The 21,869-nt window shown below is 40.8% G+C and overlaps 3 protein-coding genes across 3 annotated transcripts in view; 2 read left to right on the top strand and 1 right to left on the bottom strand.

The window, feature by feature from the left end:
• Zir (dedicator of cytokinesis) overlaps window positions 1-13,859 on the top strand; it is a 32,868-nt gene extending 19,009 nt beyond the window's left edge. The window contains exons 25-40 of the mRNA XM_076135766.1: window positions 2,839-2,965; window positions 3,346-3,521; window positions 3,950-4,084; window positions 5,481-5,621; window positions 6,086-6,244; window positions 6,945-7,121; window positions 7,630-9,000; window positions 9,320-9,450; window positions 9,837-10,008; window positions 10,427-10,607; window positions 11,559-11,686; window positions 11,826-11,891; window positions 12,025-12,141; window positions 12,242-12,330; window positions 12,490-12,636; window positions 13,039-13,859. Coding sequence (XP_075991881.1) covers window positions 2,839-2,965; window positions 3,346-3,521; window positions 3,950-4,084; window positions 5,481-5,621; window positions 6,086-6,244; window positions 6,945-7,121; window positions 7,630-9,000; window positions 9,320-9,450; window positions 9,837-10,008; window positions 10,427-10,607; window positions 11,559-11,686; window positions 11,826-11,891; window positions 12,025-12,141; window positions 12,242-12,330; window positions 12,490-12,636; window positions 13,039-13,078 — 3,357 coding nt within the window. The 3' untranslated portion in view covers window positions 13,079-13,859. The remainder of the gene's footprint in view (window positions 1-2,838; window positions 2,966-3,345; window positions 3,522-3,949; window positions 4,085-5,480; window positions 5,622-6,085; window positions 6,245-6,944; window positions 7,122-7,629; window positions 9,001-9,319; window positions 9,451-9,836; window positions 10,009-10,426; window positions 10,608-11,558; window positions 11,687-11,825; window positions 11,892-12,024; window positions 12,142-12,241; window positions 12,331-12,489; window positions 12,637-13,038) is intronic.
• Window positions 13,848-19,995, bottom strand: LOC142987181 (chromobox protein homolog 5-like). Its single transcript, XM_076135765.1, has 5 exons — window positions 19,817-19,995; window positions 17,942-18,064; window positions 17,370-17,562; window positions 16,911-17,017; window positions 13,848-16,192 (listed from the first exon to the last, which is right to left on the bottom strand). The coding sequence occupies exons 1-5, from the start codon at window positions 19,913-19,915 to the stop codon at window positions 16,139-16,141; spliced, it is 576 nt and encodes a 191-aa protein (XP_075991880.1). The 5' UTR covers window positions 19,916-19,995; the 3' UTR covers window positions 13,848-16,138.
• A 551-nt stretch (window positions 19,996-20,546) lies between these two features.
• LOC142987179 (uncharacterized) overlaps window positions 20,547-21,869 on the top strand; it is a 74,320-nt gene continuing 72,997 nt past the window's right edge. The window contains exon 1 of the mRNA XM_076135759.1: window positions 20,547-21,032. Coding sequence (XP_075991874.1) covers window positions 20,954-21,032 — 79 coding nt within the window. The 5' untranslated portion in view covers window positions 20,547-20,953. The remainder of the gene's footprint in view (window positions 21,033-21,869) is intronic.

The raw sequence follows: 21,869 nt of genomic DNA, 5'->3' as shown, positions 1-21,869 counted from the left end.
CTCGCTGCTGACGCTCATCGACCTGTGCTTCAAGTGCCAGGAGTACAAGGTACAGCATGCTCATGTGTCTAGTGTGGGTGCTGAAGTGGGCCGAGCGCGGCGCGCTGGCCGCGTGCGTGGCCGAGCTGTCCGCCTCCAGGATACACTCGCTGCTGGCGCTCATCGACCTGTGCTTCAAGTGCCAGGAGTACAAGGTACAGCATGCTCATGTGTCTAGTGTGGGTGCTGAAGTGGGCCGAGCGCGGCGCGCTGGCCGCGTGCGTGGCCGAGCTGTCCGCCTCCAGGATACACTCGCTGCTGGCGCTCATCGACCTGTGCTTCAAGTGCCAGGAGTACAAGGTACAGCATGCTCATGTGTCTAGTGTGGGTGCTGAAGTGGGCCGAGCGCGGCGCGCTGGCCGCGTGCGTGGCCGAGCTGTCCGCCTCCAGGATACACTCGCTGCTGGCGCTCATCGACCTGTGCTTCAAGTGCCAGGAGTACAAGGTACAGCATGCTCATGTGTCTAGTGTGGGTGCTGAAGTGGGCCGAGCGCGGCGCGCTGGCCGCGTGCGTGGCCGAGCTGTCCGCCTCCAGGATACACTCGCTGCTGGCGCTCATCGACCTGTGCTTCAAGTGCCAGGAGTACAAGGTACAGCATGCTCATGTGTCTAGTGTGGGTGCTGAAGTGGGCCGAGCGCGGCGCGCTGGCCGCGTGCGTGGCCGAGCTGTCCGCCTCCAGGATACACTCGCTGCTGGCGCTCATCGACCTGTGCTTCAAGTGCCAGGAGTACAAGGTACAGCATGCTCATGTGTCTAGTGTGGGTGCTGAAGTGGGCCGAGCGCGGCGCGCTGGCCGCGTGCGTGGCCGAGCTGTCCGCCTCCAGGATACACTCGCTGCTGGCGCTCATCGACCTGTGCTTCAAGTGCCAGGAGTACAAGGTACAGCATGCTCATGTGTCTAGTGTGGGTGCTGAAGTGGGCCGAGCGCGGCGCGCTGGCCGCGTGCGTGGCCGAGCTGTCCGCCTCCAGGATACACTCGCTGCTGGCGCTCATCGACCTGTGCTTCAAGTGCCAGGAGTACAAGGTACAGCATGCTCATGTGTCTAGTGTGGGTGCTGAAGTGGGCCGAGCGCGGCGCGCTGGCCGCGTGCGTGGCCGAGCTGTCCGCCTCCAGGATACACTCGCTGCTGGCGCTCATCGACCTGTGCTTCAAGTGCCAGGAGTACAAGGTACAGCATGCTCATGTGTCTAGTGTGGGTGCTGAAGTGGGCCGAGCGCGGCGCGCTGGCCGCGTGCGTGGCCGAGCTGTCCGCCTCCAGGATACACTCGCTGCTGGCGCTCATCGACCTGTGCTTCAAGTGCCAGGAGTACAAGGTACAGCATGCTCATGTGTCTAGTGTGGGTGCTGAAGTGGGCCGAGCGCGGCGCGCTGGCCGCGTGCGTGGCCGAGCTGTCCGCCTCCAGGATACACTCGCTGCTGGCGCTCATCGACCTGTGCTTCAAGTGCCAGGAGTACAAGGTACAGCATGCTCATGTGTCTAGTGTGGGTGCTGAAGTGGGCCGAGCGCGGCGCGCTGGCCGCGTGCGTGGCCGAGCTGTCCGCCTCCAGGATACACTCGCTGCTGGCGCTCATCGACCTGTGCTTCAAGTGCCAGGAGTACAAGGTACAGCATGCTCATGTGTCTAGTGTGGGTGCTGAAGTGGGCCGAGCGCGGCGCGCTGGCCGCGTGCGTGGCCGAGCTGTCCGCCTCCAGGATACACTCGCTGCTGGCGCTCATCGACCTGTGCTTCAAGTGCCAGGAGTACAAGGTACAGCATGCTCATGTGTCTAGTGTGGGTGCTGAAGTGGGCCGAGCGCGGCGCGCTGGCCGCGTGCGTGGCCGAGCTGTCCGCCTCCAGGATACACTCGCTGCTGGCGCTCATCGACCTGTGCTTCAAGTGCCAGGAGTACAAGGTACAGCATGCTCATGTGTCTAGTGTGGGTGCTGAAGTGGGCCGAGCGCGGCGCGCTGGCCGCGTGCGTGGCCGAGCTGTCCGCCTCCAGGATACACTCGCTGCTGGCGCTCATCGACCTGTGCTTCAAGTGCCAGGAGTACAAGGTACAGCATGCTCATGTGTCTAGTGTGGGTGCTGAAGTGGGCCGAGCGCGGCGCGCTGGCCGCGTGCGTGGCCGAGCTGTCCGCCTCCAGGATACACTCGCTGCTGGCGCTCATCGACCTGTGCTTCAAGTGCCAGGAGTACAAGGTACAGCATGCTCATGTGTCTAGTGTGGGTGCTGAAGTGGGCCGAGCGCGGCGCGCTGGCCGCGTGCGTGGCCGAGCTGTCCGCCTCCAGGATACACTCGCTGCTGGCGCTCATCGACCTGTGCTTCAAGTGCCAGGAGTACAAGGTACAGCAGACTGCTAACAGTTCAACTACTTAGTTCCAAGTTGGTACCAGCACTAATTACTGAAATATGTAAAAATTTTGACATAGTGTGCTTGGGTGCTTCCATTGTTATCTTGGTGGACACTGTGATAGCGGGAAATTTGCTTGCGTATAGCATGCCTATGGGCTCTGTATAATATTATAGGCTCAAACTTATCTTTAAAATAGAGTTATGTGAAGTTCTTGTTGATAATATTTTAGAAATAAAAGTTTATCGCACTGAGAGTTTGTGAGAATGAATGTATGTACATGTGTTACTCTTTTACCCAACTTGGATTTTAATGAAGTTTGATATAATGACAGCTTATAACCGCCATTAATGCATTACTTTGTGATTTTCTTTTATACGGACGAAGTTGCGAGCAGTAGTAAGTATAAGATATTTAATGGGCTGTGATTAGCATTAGTTACATTATATTTTGTATGTGCAGGGTCGTAAAGAGATAATGAAGTGTGCGCAACAGAACGTGCGTAAGACGACGGACATCAAGGCGAAGTTGGAGGACGTCATACTGGGACAGGGCTCGGCCAGGTCTGACTTTATTATGAGGAGGAAGGGTGAGTAGTATTCACTGCTTTATTATTTGTGGTATTAATTTTAATTGAGGTTAAGGTTTTTTTTTTATTTGACATATTTCGCATAGAAATTATGTGTGCATTTGGTTTGTGATTTGCTTTTTGTTGTGTAATTTCCCTATTAATAATGTCATTAATGGATAACAAAATGATAACATGCAAACGATTACGTGTGCACCGACTTCAATACTCTTTTTCTTATGTTTTTTGTGTACTTATCCGCGGCTTGTTGCTCTATTCAGACACATTGCTTAACGCATACTGTTTTTAAAAAGATATTATTGCCTCATAGAGTACCTATTTACTTTTCTGTAATTAAATGTTAGTTATGTGACGTATAATACTGTGTCTCTGGTGGTCAGGCGGCGGGTCGAGCGCGGCGCACGGCGCGTGGCGGCGCGAGCGCTGGCGCAAGGACTGGGTGCGCGGCGGGCACAAGGACGCGCTGCACCCGCCAGTGCCTCAGCCCACGCTCGCTGCTGCACTCGCCGCTGAACTCGCTCTCACTTTGTTACATACGCTTGAGACTATCGTACAGGTATAATATTTTTTACTAATGTTAGAGCACGTTTGTAGTTTAAACACAATAATACTGTGAACAGATCGTCACCAACGACTGTTTTTTTTAATTCGGTCGAAACGTTATTAAATACTAATTTCAAGCCATAAGAGAAGATAATCATTTCTTTTTATCACGAATCATAGATTGAGTTTGCCAATAATAACTTTTGGAAAACAAATTTCCTTTACATGATGCAAAGTAAGAATAACTTTATAAATGATAATTTCTTCTTGTATCATCAATTAGAAAATGAATTTTCGAACACAATAACACCTAAAAATCCTATACTTTTAGTTTTAGTTAATTATAATATAAACTTCTTAATTATAAACACCAATTAAACTATATAAACAACAAAATTGATCTAAAATTAATATTACTAAAACTTATTCACATTATTCTAGACATGCAGCAACCTAGAATGTGGTCAGAGCGTATGCAGCGCCGCGCTACAAGTAGTGTTACGAGCACTACAACGTAACCAGAGCGTGACTGTACTACAACATATGTTCGCGACTGTACGGGCACTCATCGTCAAGGTACGTACAAACATCTATTAAAATCACCAGCCCGTCGACAAAGGTCAATAGCGCTTAGTTAAAAAAAATCATAGGGTATGTAAACTCCATTATAAAATAAAATAATGGCCTCCTAGCCGATATACGACTACGGCGGTCAGTATCATTGAAACTGGCCATCTGTGCAGGACTTCACTCTCATAGTCTGTTGGGACGGTACACCGACACGACCAGTGAGAGGTCAGGCGCAGGACCGACGGCTTTGCGTGCTCTCCGAGGCACGGAGGTCTTCGACCTCAACTTCCCAACTCCGGGCAATCTCTAAGAAATCCTTAACAGAAAATTTCAGAAAAGACTTTTTGGCCCGACCCAGGATTCGAACCCGAGTTCTCTCGCACGGCAGCCGCATGTACTACCGACCGCGCCACAGAGGCAGTCACTCTCGCTAGTCCATTATATAGATTGCTCATAGCAAGTTGCACTTACCAGCTAACGAACGATTTTCGTGTTCAATAATCTTAACGTAAACGATGGGTTGGAGCCTAGTAATATTTCAGCAGATCGTCTCCATTCTTCGTAAAAAGTTATTCTTGTCGCTTAGCCGTATTAAAGGTCTTCAAAAGGCTTAAACAACTTTGACACTAGGTTAACCACTAACTACTACTATTAGTAATTGTATAGACCACTATTGACTATATCTTTAAGTTATAAAATAGCAACAACAGTCCTTATTATAGTATTGTTCTATAGTCTTCTTTAAATAATAGTCCGTTACACACATTCCTTAAGAATATTCCATATTATGTGTCTATGTGTTCACTATCTAGTTGACCGCGTTGTAGTTCAGTGTAATACGCAAATACAACGCATAAACTTTTATAAACAACTTTATAGAAGCATACATTGTGATGTGTTTTGAAAATAGTTATCACTTGTGCTAACGGTATAAGAAAAATATCTTGAGAAAATTTGCTTGCCTGAAGATTTAACAGTTCTTGAAGGAATGCCATCTAACAAAGGTGTATGTGCCCAGCATTCTGGACAACCCAAGGTTTAACCTTTTTTCGTATTTGTGCCAAACAGTAGGTCAGTTAAAAGGGGTTTTTTTCTCGGTTACGATCGCATGTCGATTGGTTATCGGAAGTTAAATATCCTATGTTTAACGCTGAGTTTAGAATTGCTTTCGTGCTTTAACTAATAAAAATGTGACATTTTTATTCGTTTTAATAGATTGACAGATTTATCAAAGTGATGTTTTTCTTTAAAGCAAGCAGCTTGTAACTTTTCCGGCATATTGCAATAGGCTCGGCCTCTGTTATGTAGAACAACATAGTCAATGGCGAGAAACCTGCACATAATACGCCTTTGGGTGTATCAGACGTGATGTATTTATGTATGTATGTGTGTGTGTGTGCAGCTGGGCTGGTCGTGCTGCGGCGAGGAGTCGGGCATCTGCCGCGTGCTGCTGCGGCACTGCGCGGCGCTGTCGGGCGCCACGCGCGCGCACGCCTCCGCCACGCTCTACGCGCTCATGAGACAACACTACCAGCTCGGGAATGTGAGTACACACCCTTTATATACTTAACCGTTTATTATTACTATATTGTTTATAATATACCTAAGAGACTTTTGTAAGTGCTTTTTGGAAATAATAAACTTTGTGTTGATCTTCATTAGTATAAAAAAATATTTGTGACAAACAATTCTTGCTTCAAACAAAATTTATAGCCACGTTTTATTTTTTACTTTGTGAAAATAATTTCTTTGAGATTCAGAATATTTTTTGAACATAGTTACTTTTCTTTTGTGACTTTATTCATATAATTTTATTTTTAAAGCATTGTGTAGCTAGCATATTAAGCATATTTAAAAAATATATTTTACACATTACTTCAATCACCACATAGTTTTATTTAAAAAAAAATGCTTTCACTTCTCTTCTATGTAAAGTCTTTGAAGCAATTAGCAATATTCTTATTTAACATACAATTACTAAAATACTTAATTTCTGTTGTGTGATAGAACTTCAGCCGCGTGAAGATGCAGGTGACGATGTCCCTGTCGTCGCTGGTGGGCACGTCCACCACGTTCAGCGAGGAGTCGCTGCGGCGCGCGCTCAAGACCATCCTGGTGTACGCCGAGCACGACCACGACCTGCAGGACTCCAGCTTCCCCGAACAGGTACCAAGCTATCACTACATACTTCTTAATTATTTTACTATGTAAACACTTTTACAGATGAAATGAATGATAAAAATGCCAGTGGGTTTCATAAAAGGTTATTTAAAAAAATTGGGTTTGAATTAACCATATAAAAAGAAGTTCCGTATTAATGACAATAACGACTGTTAAACTGAATAGACATTACATACTTCTGATTTTTCCTAAAGAAGGTCCTCCGTGAACTGAAAATTATCTGATTTTTGAAAGGTTTTTTTTTATTATAATATGATGTTCTAATTATAATCGCTTTTGTAAACAAATTTGAAATGTTATTATATCTAGCTATCGCCCGAGGCAACGCCTACGAAGAATTCGGTATGTTGCAGCAATCCCCTGTGCCGAGAATTATGATGTGTTTTATTATAATCAACGTTGTCTTTCCAACTTCTAGAAAAAAAAACGAACTTTTACAAGTGCATTTTTCCTATTTTTGAAGTAAAAGTTACTGATTCCTTTATTTTATATTGGAATGTTACTATCAAGTTTCACATATTCCTACGGCCTCTACATATCCTTTCTATGTTTTTAAAATCTATTATATCCAAATATATTTATTGCTTTCTACGAACAGTGGATATTGTAATTATTTTTATCAAAATACCGATAGCTAATAGCTCTCATATAATTGCTCAAACACATTTTCTTGTTTATTCGTTAGGTGAAAGACCTGGTATTCAACCTGCACATGATCCTGTCGGACACGGTGAAGATGAAGGAGTTCCAGGAAGACCCTGAGATGCTGCTGGACTTGATGCACAGGATCGCGCGCGGGTATCAGCACAGCCCTGATCTCAGGCTTACCTGGTTGAACAATATGGCGCAGAAGCATATGGAGGTATGGCTTACAAGCTATTGTTCGTGTTTTTGATAAATATCGTGTATGGTGTGATGATTTAAACTTTTTGAGGTTTTGTGCGTGACGTAGAATTTGTTTGAAAATCTGGTATTGTTAAAAATAAAAAGTATTTCGGTTTTCTCCTGAATTCAGGTAGGAGTTCGATCCTCAAGTCAACCAAATCGACGAAAGGCAAATTTTTTTATTCCACAAATGTTTAAAAAACCGGTTTTTATGGTGTGATAAAATGTAGTTATATCCGAGATTCACACCAAATAATGAATCTTGGATCGGCCATCCCGTGATCCGCAATTTAGAATCGTAAATCATGGATGAGTCGCGCTTCAACATCGCATTTTAGCTTGCGCGTGGTACGCTTCAGTTTGAGTGCGATCTAGCCGCGTGCGATCAGAGCGCGTCGGATAAGTTTGGAGTGGATTCAGTTATCTGGCAGTCATTATGTTGTGTTGGATTTATGTTTTATATCTATAATGTAATGTTTTCGCAGCGTTCAAACCACACGGAGGCGGGCATGTGCCTGATTCACGGCGCGGCGCTGGTGGCGGAGCAGATGTGTGCGGGGGGCCGGGGGGCCGCGCTGCTGCAGAGAGTCACGCACAACGCGCTGGACGAGAGCTGCGCGGATGCTCTCCATCATCACCTCACGCACCTGGAGCTGCAGGTATACTGCACTGTACTGTCACATGTGTGCGGGGGGCCGGGGGGCCGCGCTGCTGCAGAGAGTCACGCACAACGCGCTGGACGAGAGCTGCGCGGATGCTCTCCATCATCACCTCACGCACCTGGAGCTGCAGGTATACTGCACTGTACTGTCACATGTGTGCGGGGGGCCGGGGGGCCGCGCTGCTGCAGAGAGTCACGCACAACGCGCTGGACGAGAGCTGCGCGGATGCTCTCCATCATCACCTCACGCACCTGGAGCTGCAGGTATACTGCACTGTACTGTCACATGTGTGCGGGGGGCCGGGGGGCCGCGCTGCTGCAGAGAGTCACGCACAACGCGCTGGACGAGAGCTGCGCGGATGCTCTCCATCATCACCTCACGCACCTGGAGCTGCAGGTATACTGCACTGTACTGTCACATGTGTGCGGGGGGCCGGGGGGCCGCGCTGCTGCAGAGAGTCACGCACAACGCGCTGGACGAGAGCTGCGCGGATGCTCTCCATCATCACCTCACGCACCTGGAGCTGCAGGTATACTGCACTGTACTGTCACATGTGTGCGGGGGGCCGGGGGGCCGCGCTGCTGCAGAGAGTCACGCACAACGCGCTGGACGAGAGCTGCGCGGATGCTCTCCATCATCACCTCACGCACCTGGAGCTGCAGGTATACTGCACTGTACTGTCACATGTGTGCGGGGGGCCGGGGGGCCGCGCTGCTGCAGAGAGTCACGCACAACGCGCTGGACGAGAGCTGCGCGGATGCTCTCCATCATCACCTCACGCACCTGGAGCTGCAGGTATACTGCACTGTACTGTCACATGTGTGCGGGGGGCCGGGGGGCCGCGCTGCTGCAGAGAGTCACGCACAACGCGCTGGACGAGAGCTGCGCGGATGCTCTCCATCATCACCTCACGCACCTGGAGCTGCAGGTATACTGCACTGTACTGTCACATGTGTGCGGGGGGCCGGGGGGCCGCGCTGCTGCAGAGAGTCACGCACAACGCGCTGGACGAGAGCTGCGCGGATGCTCTCCATCATCACCTCACGCACCTGGAGCTGCAGGTATACTGCACTGTACTGTCACATGTGTGCGGGGGGCCGGGGGGCCGCGCTGCTGCAGAGAGTCACGCACAACGCGCTGGACGAGAGCTGCGCGGATGCTCTCCATCATCACCTCACGCACCTGGAGCTGCAGGTATACTGCACTGTACTGTCACATGTGTGAACAGACAACTGCCGGGCGTATACGTGCACAAACGTATACGCATAGTCGCTTGCCGAGTATGAGAGCCAATCTCGGCAATGACACGGGAATTAACGCGATAACGCATTTTACCTTAGAATTTCTGACGTTTCGGCGCAGGTTACACTGGCCATAGTGTTACCTCTAGCATTATGAGGTTAGATGCGTGTTCAAGTGTTAATGGTATCTCACACGCATTTAAAACGCCCTTAAATATTATATACTGTTATTACTTTCTTCCAATCATTAACCTAAATATTTTCATATCCAGGCACTACTAGAGCACGCGGCCAGTGAACTGATGACAGCGGGCATGTACGAGACTGTGAACGAAGTGTACAAAGTGCTGATACCTATCGCTGAAGAACACAGGGATTATAAGAAACTTGCCAATATACACAGGTAACAATAATATACAAGCTTCATGAGAAATAAAAAGATCAAACTTAAATACCAAGACCCAGTACCACGAACAGTTATTGTTCAAGTTTATTTCTACCAGAGCTAAAAAAAATTTTATGTATTAAAACTTAAGCCAAAAAGTGCAAGAAATAATAGAATTCTCACCACTCGAGGAATTCGCCATTAAAGGAAATATTTGACTAGAGATGCTAACTTTATTTTAGTTGGGAGTCCGAAGTTGCAAATTTAAATCCCTTTTTTTTTAATGACAATGTTGTAATGGTTATAGTGCCTTATGTCCTAAAGGCTCTGCCTATAACTCCGGGTATTTGAACAGAATTTTATAAATATAAGATTTTAACATCTATTATTGGTACGTATTTCAGCAAGTTAAACGAGGCGTTCACCCGTATAGAGCAGTTGCACGGCAAGCGCGTGTTCGGCACGTACTTCCGCGTGTCGTTCTACGGCGCCAGGTTCGGGGACCTCGACGCCGAGGAGTTCATCTACAAGGAGCACGCGCTCACCAAGCTGCCCGAGATCTTCAGTCGGCTAGAGGTATGACACTGGCATAAACTATACTTTTTTTTTATTCATGGTCGATCATTTGATTGTAATTATTTTTTGTCTGAGTTTGTACACTGCAATACGCTCATCTGTGTATAAATCCTATGCCTCTATGCCTATTTGGCTGAGACCGTAATGACCAGCTAAAGGTGAGATGCGTTAAAATTAGGTAAAATGTCACGTATAGGTCACGACTAAGAGTCAAGTCTTATTTACATGCTTTCATAGGCACTGAAATCTTCATATCATTTTATATCCAGATAAATAAAAAAATATATCCCCTTAATTGAAGATCGCTCAGCGATTACATTCATAAATGCTACTGGGAGGGATATTACCATTCAAACATGCATCTCAAGAGGTGCCTCAGGCAAAACTCTCAGTATATTTCTAAATATCGCATTTCCAGAACTTCTACGGCGCCCGGTTCGGCGCGGAGAACGTGGTGATCATCAAGGACTCGAACATCGTGGACGCGAGCACGCTGGAGCCCGACAAGGCCTACATACAGATCACCTACGTCGAGCCCTACTTCGAGCCGCACGAGCTGCGCAAGCGCGTCACGCACTACGAGAGGAACTATAACATCAGTTAGTACAATCACTTATTTATACTCTTTAAAATATAGCTTGATTAGAATGACAGATGACAAACTGTTTTGACTAGGGTTGTAGAAGTATTGATTAAAATCGATAGCGGCAAAATCGAATCTAAAATAATTATATTGGATTCAATTATTTTTGAATTTGCTTTTTACGAATTGTTGTTGTGAATCTTATTGTTTAAGCAAATTCGTATAGGACGACCAGCCCTACTTTTAACACCGCACGGAGACCTCTCCTAGTTTAGTATTAATTAGGGTCAATTAAATAAAACAATGAAAACAGTTAAATAAAATTAATTTATTCAGTTAATGGTGCAATTCTGATGATAGGGATGAAGATGATAGTAATATACTGATTTACTTCTTTATGAAAAATAACAATTATTGTTAATATTGTTTTAATCAATCGATTTACTCTTATCTATTGTGTCTCCTCACTCAAATTTTTGCAACATGACGTAGCCTTGTAGAGAGGTTGAAAATTATTAGGATTATTTTAAGACTAAAGAAAATAGTACTGATTTTTGGTTTAAAGGCTGATTGTATTAAATTATTCTGATTTCTTATTGAGGATGTGTATTTAAAAACTAGTTATAATGCTAGACAAGACAGATTTTTCGTGTTTCAATTTGTAATACTCGTTAGACGTCACTACAAAGTTGTGTTCTCTGTTTTGCTTAGAACTGTCATTTTAATCAAGCTATATTTTAAAGAGTATAGTTAGTTTGAATTCCAATTTAATGAATAATGTATGAGGAATCTGTCAGAAAGTTGAACTTATTATTTGAATAAACCTAATCAACAAAGACAAAATTAGTTTTTTTTTTAAATGCAATGGAGTGCTAAGGATTTATTATTATATTAGAAAATTATTAATTAAGTTACAATAGTTTAGAGTAATATGAGTCTAGAATGTAACATATAAGTCCGTGTCCAGAGCGGTTCATGTACGCGACCCCGTTCACGGTGGGCGGGCGGGCGCACGGCGACATCGCGGAGCAGTGCAAGCGCAAGACCATCCTCACCACCGCGCACCACTTCCCCTACGTCAAGACTAGGATACAGGTACTATATACACAATAACTATGTCCAATATTTCTTATAAAAATCTAGTAATAAGCATTGACAATCTGCTTCTTCAAAAGACTGTTGATAAAAGAAACACGAATCTACTAAGAAATAAATGTGTAATTTGTGTTTTCAGGTAGTACAGCGAACACAGATAATACTATCTCCGATCGAAGTTGCCATTGAAGATATTCAGAAGAAGGTAATTTTACGTTTCTGTCGCTTCTATTATATTTCGCTTATGATCTACTTTTTGTAAGCCCTACAGGTATCCTTCTACTGGGCAAAGGCCTCTCCAATGTACAATATAATATAATCTATTATTAATGTTGTAGATCAACGAGCTAGCAGCAGCAACAAGCCAGGAGCCAGCCGACCCGAAGATGCTACAGATGGTGGTACAAGGATGTATCGGCACTACTGTCAACCAAGGACCACTCGAACTTGCACAGGTATGCTTCAAATTAATTTGTCTACTTTTCGGTTGTATTTTTATTTGTATTCCTAAAAACGTCTAGCGTGAAATTATTACAATTTGTTGTTTTGTTACAGGTGTTCCTCGCTCCAGTAGCTGAAGGCACACAGCCACCAACACGGCTTACCAACAAACTACGCCTCGCCTTCAAAGACTTTTCCAAAAAGTAAGTGATTTCGTTTACAAATTGTTTACTTTTATAATGCTGTACACAACTAACATTTCACTATATATATATATAATTATTATTTAATATATTTCGCCAGCAGTTTCCATACGTTACTGCTCTTGTACATGATATTACACCATGTTATATTGCTCTAAGGTGTCACGACGCACTCCGCAAGAACAAGAACCTGATCGGCAGCGACCAGCGCGAGTACCAGCGCGAGCTGGAGCGCAACTTCCAGCGCTTCACCGAGAGACTCGCGCCGCTCATACAGGCCACGCCCGGACATGTGGCGCAGCTCAGGTATGTACTGGTACATGACCTTACTTGTTCCACTATATACAGGCTAGTTAATAGTAGCGAAGAGATCAATTAAGTAAGGCATGAATTGAAAACTTAATATAAAAGCCTAGGCAAGAAGTGCCGGACAAACGACCGAATATTATCTGCTGATTGTCAAATAGGTACCTGACGATTCACGATGAAACACAAATGATCAAGACGTCATATTCACAATGTAGTCGACAGATATCATTTGTTTTATTTATTTTTCACATAACATGTGACGTTTTTACGTTGGTTTATATAACATCGTTGCTTACAAGTTTTTAAATGGTGTAGTCGTTTGAACAAACCTGGCTGAATACCGTAAAGATGGGTAACTTTTCTTTTATTTGAATAAACTCGAGATACTCTTTGTTACAGTAATGGTCTGAGCAAGCACGACTACAAATACCAAGCGTAAACACTGCCAATAACTTAAAACAATGGATTACCACCGTCGACATGTACCTACAATTATATGCTTTTATTTGTAATTATTATGTACTATTATTATTTAATAATAATACTTTAATATTTGTCAATGTTCGAGAGTAAGTTATGAAATGATTCGAACGAATACGGGCTCTCCCGCGCACGTATGTACGCAGTTGTACTCCTCACACGTACCTACATTGACTATTAATATGAAATTACTCAGTAATTATATACTCTTATTTTATAAGTAGTTTAAATAAATAAAATGTAACGATTTATATTCCTAGAATAAGTATATTTTTTCATTTCTATGAACAACTAACACTAGTCAGTGCCTCTTTCAAATCGAGATTATAGTTTTCATTGTGCTTTCAAAGCCAAATATTCATTAATAAATAATGATAAAGGTAATCATTGATTTTATAACACGACTGGAGATAATTAGACTGTGGAAATGTGATAGGTATGTGATGTATATTAACATTGAAAGTGCCACGGTGACCTTCCGCGAATGATTACAGGAACTTATCATTGATCTTTTTACAGTATTTTATTTAGTTTATTCTGATCTTCATAGTGTAATATGTGTCTGTATTAATTACAAATGTATTTAATATTTCGTGTCTTTAGTGTCATTTCTATTTATGTATCGTCTCGAGTACTTGTTGGAAAGTTACTGAAAGTTTCAGTGATTTTGCCTTCGTAAATAACATAAGACTATGATTCCTATATTAATGGGTGAATAAAACTCGATATTTACTTAAAAATGTATTTTATTTTACTTGTCCAATAGTATTATCTAAGGTCACGCCGTTTAGCGTCGCAATGTGTATATAAAACAAATTTACAACGATAGTACTAAGAGTTAAACACAGACGCGCGTGCTATCGTCACGCTGCACTGTACAAACTAACATTGCTAACATAAAGAGCGCTTGCACAAACCCTGCAGCACATTTACTACAAATTATGTATCATGCTTAAGGTTACTGTATCAAGATGGGGAAATGTTATAAAATATGTATGTTATACCGTACATATATACATATTTTTACAACAAATACACAAGTAGCCGAAGTAGTTATTGCGTGGCTGTGAAACCATCTTGTAATAGTAACCTGTGCCACAAAACCACGATGACAAAGTCACAGTAAACGTGCTTATCATCACTTCGAACATTGTTCGTCACTCGGTAGGAAACTATACTCTGCTGCTCAAGAAAATCGCTTACTAACTTCATTTCTTAAAATTCTAAACCTTAATTTAAAGGATAAATATCAAAAACTTACAATATGTTTGTGATATTAATGTCTAGGAAAATAACTTTCACTCACTACACTTTCAGATAAATTAATATGTATTCGATTCAGTCGATCGATACGAAAAGTTCTTTTAGAACTTCGACAATGCTCATGTATTAATTATATTATATTTCATTATGAAATGTGAAAACTTACTGCTAATGGAGAGTATGATGTGGAAAAATATATGCAATCGCATGCAACACAAATTCAGAAGCTAAAAATGTTTCGAACTTTAGTTCGGAGACTAATATTAAGAATTTCCTTGGGGAAATTGTCACCGCTTTTATACCTACGCTACGTCGATCGCTGGTTTGATTCGAATCATTTTCAGTCACACATAAAACATGTCAAGATCAAATCAGAGAATTACATAATACTGGATTTAATTCTGCAATGGGCATGTTTGCATGACTAATTATTTTACAATCAAAAGCATTATCCAGAAGAATATTTCATTTTAAATTGATTGGAAGCTACCCTATTCGTTTGAGTTAAGACTACGAAGCGGTCGCAATTACCCGTTTTTATAATATAAAATACATCAAACGACTTACTTTCAGATTATCTTACAGGTAGACACCGAAAATACACCTATGTAAAGGAAACAAATCTGTTTCAGTCATTTTACTAGCGGTATATTGTATATAGGACTGCTAACATGAACTATGGAGCAGATCAGATACTAATCTGATCAAGTACTAAGTTTGTTTTACACTCTATTTGATTGATAGGTCTATAAGTGGTATAAAATTGCACATACTCTAAGCCAGTGTCATTCGTATAACTATAAAATGTCGGTGTTCGTAGAAGTTTCCACAGTCGTGGCACAAACTGTGTTTATTTCATGAACACACAGCTTTCGGTATTATTGCAATATAAGCTTAATTACAATAACACGGGCCTAGTTAGTCCTTTCGAACAATACAATAGTATCTAAGTACCGTCATTTTAGCTCAGGCTGTCTATACATACTGTACATCTGTAGTCAAGTTCAAAAGGACCTATGTCAATAAAATAACACTTACAACCGTATCGTCAGTGCCATTTAAAACTTGAATCGCCAAACGTTCACTAGTTGTCCTTACTATGAGAATTTCGGAATACCAACTAAAAGTCTAAAATACGGTTTATAGCCGTATTTCAACGTAAGATCTTCACTGGTGTGTGTAGCGTATATTATTGAACAATACCGCACAAGTCTTGTCTACTCTGTTATAAGCGCCCCCTGCTGGCGAAGTTGTTTCGAGATATTGTCGAAACAAATTCGCAAAGTCACACAAACGTACGACGAATGAGTTCTAGTTACGACACTTATAAATACAGCCATTTGGTAGTCGCCTAATACATTCGACTGTATAAAGCTAATCGAGTTGCCTTTACTCCTATTGCTGCCTTCCGAATAGTCGACGTTAAACGTAAAATCTGTATATGCGAGACCAATGTATTACACGACTCAACTATATAAGATGTTATTTAAACTTTCAAACTTTAAATGCCGCTATTGTGTATACTTTCATATTTCAAATATTGTAATAGATAATTTTCTCACACCGTTCAATACTTAAGGAGTTAAAACGTTTAGAGACATGCGCGGTATCGTTGTTATATAATATGTATACGCCGGTGTGCCTACAGTAGAGGTCGCTGCAGCTCCCGCAGCGGGCGGCGGTAGCCCGAGCGATACGAACTGGAGAAGTACGCAGTAATGTATCGCTGCAAGCTGTCCCCCGCCGTGGCCGCTAATCATTCCTCCGCCGGCGTGTGCCATGTCAACCGCTCCTCGTAGAATGCGATCACCTACAAATAATTCATTAATATTATTACTACATTAGACTGCTAATAAGATCGTTACTGAAGGGGTAGTAGCAAAGCTATCATCTAATAATGTCCTCCTAGACAATATTCGGCCATGGCAGCCAGTTTCATTAAAAACGGCCAACGAGAGAACGGTGCGGGACTTTGTTTATAGTGTCTCTATTCCTTCACTCTCATAGTCTGGCGGGATGGATAATCGTCACGACCAGTAAGTGACAGAGAATGTTTAAAAACTTAAAATGCATTGATAAGCATTCAAAGCTATTCATCATCATGATAATTTTAAAGATAACAATTAAATATGTGTTTTCAAGCAATAGACGAAACCGGGTCACAGATTAGTGATAAGATATCAACATGTCATATATTTATATACATTCAATGATGTCCATCAATACTTATGTCCAGATAAAAAAAATATATATAGTAATAAGCTACTGTTGAGAAAGCAAAAAAAAAAATGTTTTAGAATATTGCTAATTTATGTCAAACACTAACTACTACACTGCTGATGCATAGCAAATTCAAAATAGTAATATCAATGAATGTATTAAAGAAACCTTTCCAAAGATTATTTCCTTCTACATTATATTTTTACACACAGCCTGAACCACTTCATTTTTTTTTTACGAAGTTGCCAATTAATATTAAATAAAATATGTGTATCACTAAAATAAGTAAAGCAGTTTGTATGTGTTACCTGCTGTGGGCACTTGATGTTGGCCACTTTGGCGGGCACAAGCTCTGCCTCATCGGTGTCGGCCCATTTGATCAAGAACATCAGCTCGCCAGTCGCGTCTGATGCACCTGGAAACATCATTGCATGATTTGTAGAGTTTGTGTTGCTTACGTACTTATACTGCAGTATACAGTGACCTAAATACCTCAATTATATAAAAATTTTTGATATTTTTTAAAAAACTTTAAGCTTGAATACAACATTGTTAAGCTAGTATTCCATAGTAAATACAAAACAAATTCAAATTAGATAAGGCATTTTTTTTCATGCCTCAAAAGGCTGGGGAATTTGTTATAGAATATTCCATAATCATTCATAATAATTATTTGAATGAATAGTAAAATAACTATGTAACATATCATATACCACGATAATTTAACAAATACCGCAGTATAACACACAATCACTACAAACACTTACCAATAATCTTCTCAGCCTTGAGTCCCTTCTCGAAGCCGCTCTTGGCCTTATCATCCTTGCGGTCGCGCTTCTCCCGGTGCTCATCAGCAGACGACACGCTGGTACCGCGACCCTTACGACCGGAGGACTTCTCCTCGCTCGACTCTCGCACGCGCTTCTTGCCTCTATCCTCAGGCTTTTTGGTAGTCTTCGGCTGAGAATAGACAACAAACTCTTGAAGAAATTTATTATATATAGTGTTACTTAAGCCCTATTTGTAGATTATGAATGTTAAAATGACTGTTAGTATATTTCGCAACATAACATCATACCTTTACGTAGAGATGTATTAATTAACCGCTTCACATTATTATGTTAAATGTCATGAAAAAGGTTAGTTTGAAACAAATAATAAAACAACATGAAAAGGTTAGAGTAAATAATTTAATTATTGAAAGAAAACCACTTATTTCAACAACTTAGGAAAGTATTGGTTAGCTTAACAACAAGATTTTATCGAATTTCTATTACTATCTATAAGATATCCAACACTTATATCTAAGTGGTGAAGTGACTAGACATAATAGACTTACCTCTTTGTCCTTTTTGTGGTTTTCTTCATAAGTCTTGATGAGCTCCTCACAGTCGAGGTTTTCAACAGGTTCCCACGTACTCTCTTCCTCCTTGTAGCCCTTCCACTTCAGCAGGTATTGTATCTGTAAGGTAACACATCCTGATTGTAGGCTCCTACATCTACTATACTTTGTATTTTTGAGGAGTTTGCAAAGAATTGTAATTTATTGTGTGAGAAATGTATATTGTGTAATGTGGTTAGTTTAACTGTTTGTTTAGTCATGTTTTTCATTACTGTGTATGCCAAAATGTTTGTTTTGATTGTGTGTGACACAAAATTATCTTTTCTGTATTGTGTTCTTTATTTAAGAAACCAAAAACACTCATAAACATCTACAATAAAGTATTAAAAATCCATTTTTCTACTGCCTCATTGGTCCAGTCTTGAGAACCTAGATTCATGGGTATTAAGGAGTTACCATTATCAAAACATAAAATATAAAGTGAAGAGCTGGTCCACTGCTCTTTACATTAATTTATCTAGTATAGTATGCACCATTTGATGTGAATCTGAATCTAGCAATAAGCCACTGCCTAAAAGATAAGAAAACATACAAAGAGGTATAAGCAAGGAATACAGTTGACAATCAGGACATCATTGATATTATGAATCCATCACCTTCACTCCATGGAGATATCTTTTGTACATTAGTAGTGGCTTATTGCAAAATTTTGAAGCACAAAGTTTGGTGGATACTAACTAAACACATTTCATAATTGGTTAAATGTGAATGTAATAGCATTAATACACTTCTGCATATCCCTCTTTGGGAGTAATGGTATGATGTTATGTTTGTTAAGTTAATATGGATCCATGAATCCTACCGCACAGCTGACCAACACGTTAACACATACATTAAACAACAGTTAAGAGAGTATATTTTAGGGGTGGTGTTAGTTTAACAAGAAGGCAGTGTGAAAAAAGTGTCTGAATATAGCAATGATGAAGATGATATAAACCAAAAAAAATAAGGTGGTGGAGTTGAAGCTGTCATTGTTTTGTCTCCATCTTCCACAAACCTAGTCTCTGTCTTTTAATAAATAAAAGTAATTGCTTCATTCAGACATGAAAAGCTTACAATAGCCAAATAGATAAGGCATTGAACATTTGACAAAGTCATGACAAGGTCCTGGTTTGAAACCTTTACACATATCTCCTGTATTTGTAAGTCAAGCCCACTCCTGATAAAAACCTTCAAGCTTGGCTGAATGGGTTAATAGGATTACTAGTATTGTGAAGAATATGAAAAATTTATGAGCAAAGGAAATATTGTAAGGTCTATTTATGTAGAAATATTGCTGAAAGAAGAAGGCTTGTTCCAGTGACTTGATAAATCTTATTTTTAGTTAAATATTTGTAAAAATTTGTATACTTAGTACCCAACAACTTTAAATTTATTGATTTCAGGTATACAGAGATCTTCAGACATGTTAATTTTATCTTAGAACCGTAGTTTTCAAGATGGACCGCATATTTTTATCGATTTTGCACCTCTTTATAATTATTGTAGATTGTAGATCACACGATAACAAACAAGGTTTATTGGTGTGTCATCACCTTTTCATGTGGTTATACAGTATACTTCCAAGGATTTTCCAAACGCCGGAAAATATCAGATATTTTGGTGAAAAGTTTTAGTTGGCTATAGGTTACCGATTGAGCAAGCGAGGCCAAAGTAAAAATAACTGTCTACAGTCAGATTTCGAATACAGTATTCATAAATATTAGAAAAATATATGACAAACACCCAAGAGCCAGTGTAATCGATACACCTTCGTGAAAAGAACACATATTGTGGAAGCTAGAAAATTGCAGAAGCAGATCCAAGACTCACCTTTCCCTTCACAGTTCGTTTGTCGAGAACCTTCTCAACAACGTATTCCTCCTCGCTGGAACCATCGCTAGTATCACCTTTCTTATCTTTTTTTCCCATTTCGAAAGTATTTATAATAAATCGGCAATCTAAGCACCGTAGCGTCACCCGAATAAATTCTCAAAATGGCGCGTTCAAAATAAATATGGCGCTATTCGATGCTGCCATGCAAAATAAATATTAAACGATAACTGCTTTTGGTTATTTTTTGTGTGTAATTATGGTTTTACGTTTATTTAAAAAAAATATAATGTAAAATTTTGACTTTTTCAAATGATATATGTTAAAGACAATTATTTAAACATAAGGAATTTTATTGCGATTTATAATATTCCTTGTTTCATTTTCTTTTGTAGCAACTCTAATAACAGTAATACCAACGTAATCAATATTATGAAGGAAAACAAAATCTTCTTTTGATATTCTATCTTTGTCTAGTGATAAGTGATAATTATGATTACAGCCCAATTTTTTTGGCTAGAGCGTCGCTTTTTAGAGTATCTATTTATTCAACAAAAGTTTTTGATACCATCTACCTGAAAATGCGTACATATTTTATATCATTCGGTAGATCATAGCTCATTTTCATATAATTCACCGCATCAAACAAGAGTGAGATAACGATACTGCTATCGCGACGAACTTCACACATGTTTCATTCATTTTTTTCTTGATCTATCAATCAAAACACGGCAACAGCCGTGGTCTGTATCGCAAATCGCAGCAGTATTCATTCCAGTCAGCTAGCCAGCCTGTTGCATTGAGTGTGTGTACTTCATTAGTGAGCGATTCACGTAATAATTTTGTGCAATTCGATACTAAACACATATGCTGGTAGTGTTAACCGTGTTGTGTGAACTATTTAAACAACGTGTTACATTAATTGAACTGTAAAGATAACAAAATATAGGTTTTGTGACGATTTCAGTGGTTTCAAATTGACTTTTGACGTCACGCGCGACAACCAATCAGTTCGCGCCAAAGAAAAAATAAATAACTATACTACTCTCGCGTGTTTTTGTTTTCTTGGTTACTTAGTTTAATGTTTTTACTTTATCGGATGGATCGTAATAGGTGAATGTTCTGAAGACTGGAAATATGCTGTTAAAATGTACTGCAGACGGGAGGCCGATCAAAGTGAACGGGGCACCGGTCAGCCACGGGAATGGAGCGAGAGGTAAGGTCCGCGAATTTCTTCATACATTTATTACAGCTTGGACTGGATCAACTTTCTTGAAACCACTTATTTCAAGCGTGGCGTAATATGTTTTAATAATAATACGCGTTTTCCTTTGATATACGATTCTAATTATCTTGTTAATTAATATCTGTTACTCTTGCCTACATTTTTTTTTATAAATAGACTGGTCACTAGTCAGCTGATTAAAATTACGCACTTGAAGAGCGCTGGTTATAATTTCGGTAGCAAAGAAACACTAATTGACGGTGATAACAGTTTTCTTATATACATAATCTTACTAGGTATTATGGCTTTATATTATATTCATATTGCCTGTATTATTGTACCCGTTACCAACACTTTAGTATCTTATTCGCTCCTACGCAACAGGTGTCTTCTTACATTCCAACATTACTTGATACTTTGGGATTCCTACTACGAACAATATTGGTACTCCTAGTATCAAGATCAAGACGGTGCAGTCTATTTTTATTCGAATTGCATGATAAAAAATCTGGCTGTAATGGTCCATTGACCCCGTGGCCTTCGACCATGCGATTTCAACTTTCCCGATAAAAATATTCTTTTTATTATGTTGGTACTTACGTAATTGTATCTGTTCCCGCACTTGTTTCTTAATTTAAACTTTTCATATTTGATTTGAACCTGAAATCGATTTAGGTAGTTATTAGTCTATCTTCATTTGTTATATTTGACGCAGTAATAAATTAAAGATTCTTAACAATCCAAACTGATTTTATGGACAAATAACATTTTGTTTCGATTGAGAACAACATTTACCATTATTTATCTACGAAAAAGTCATCTTATGGC

Source organism: Anticarsia gemmatalis, chromosome 3 (genome assembly GCF_050436995.1).
Source record: "Anticarsia gemmatalis isolate Benzon Research Colony breed Stoneville strain chromosome 3, ilAntGemm2 primary, whole genome shotgun sequence".
NCBI lineage: Eukaryota > Metazoa > Arthropoda > Insecta > Lepidoptera > Erebidae > Anticarsia > Anticarsia gemmatalis.
This window is presented reverse-complemented; position numbering and strand designations above follow the sequence as displayed.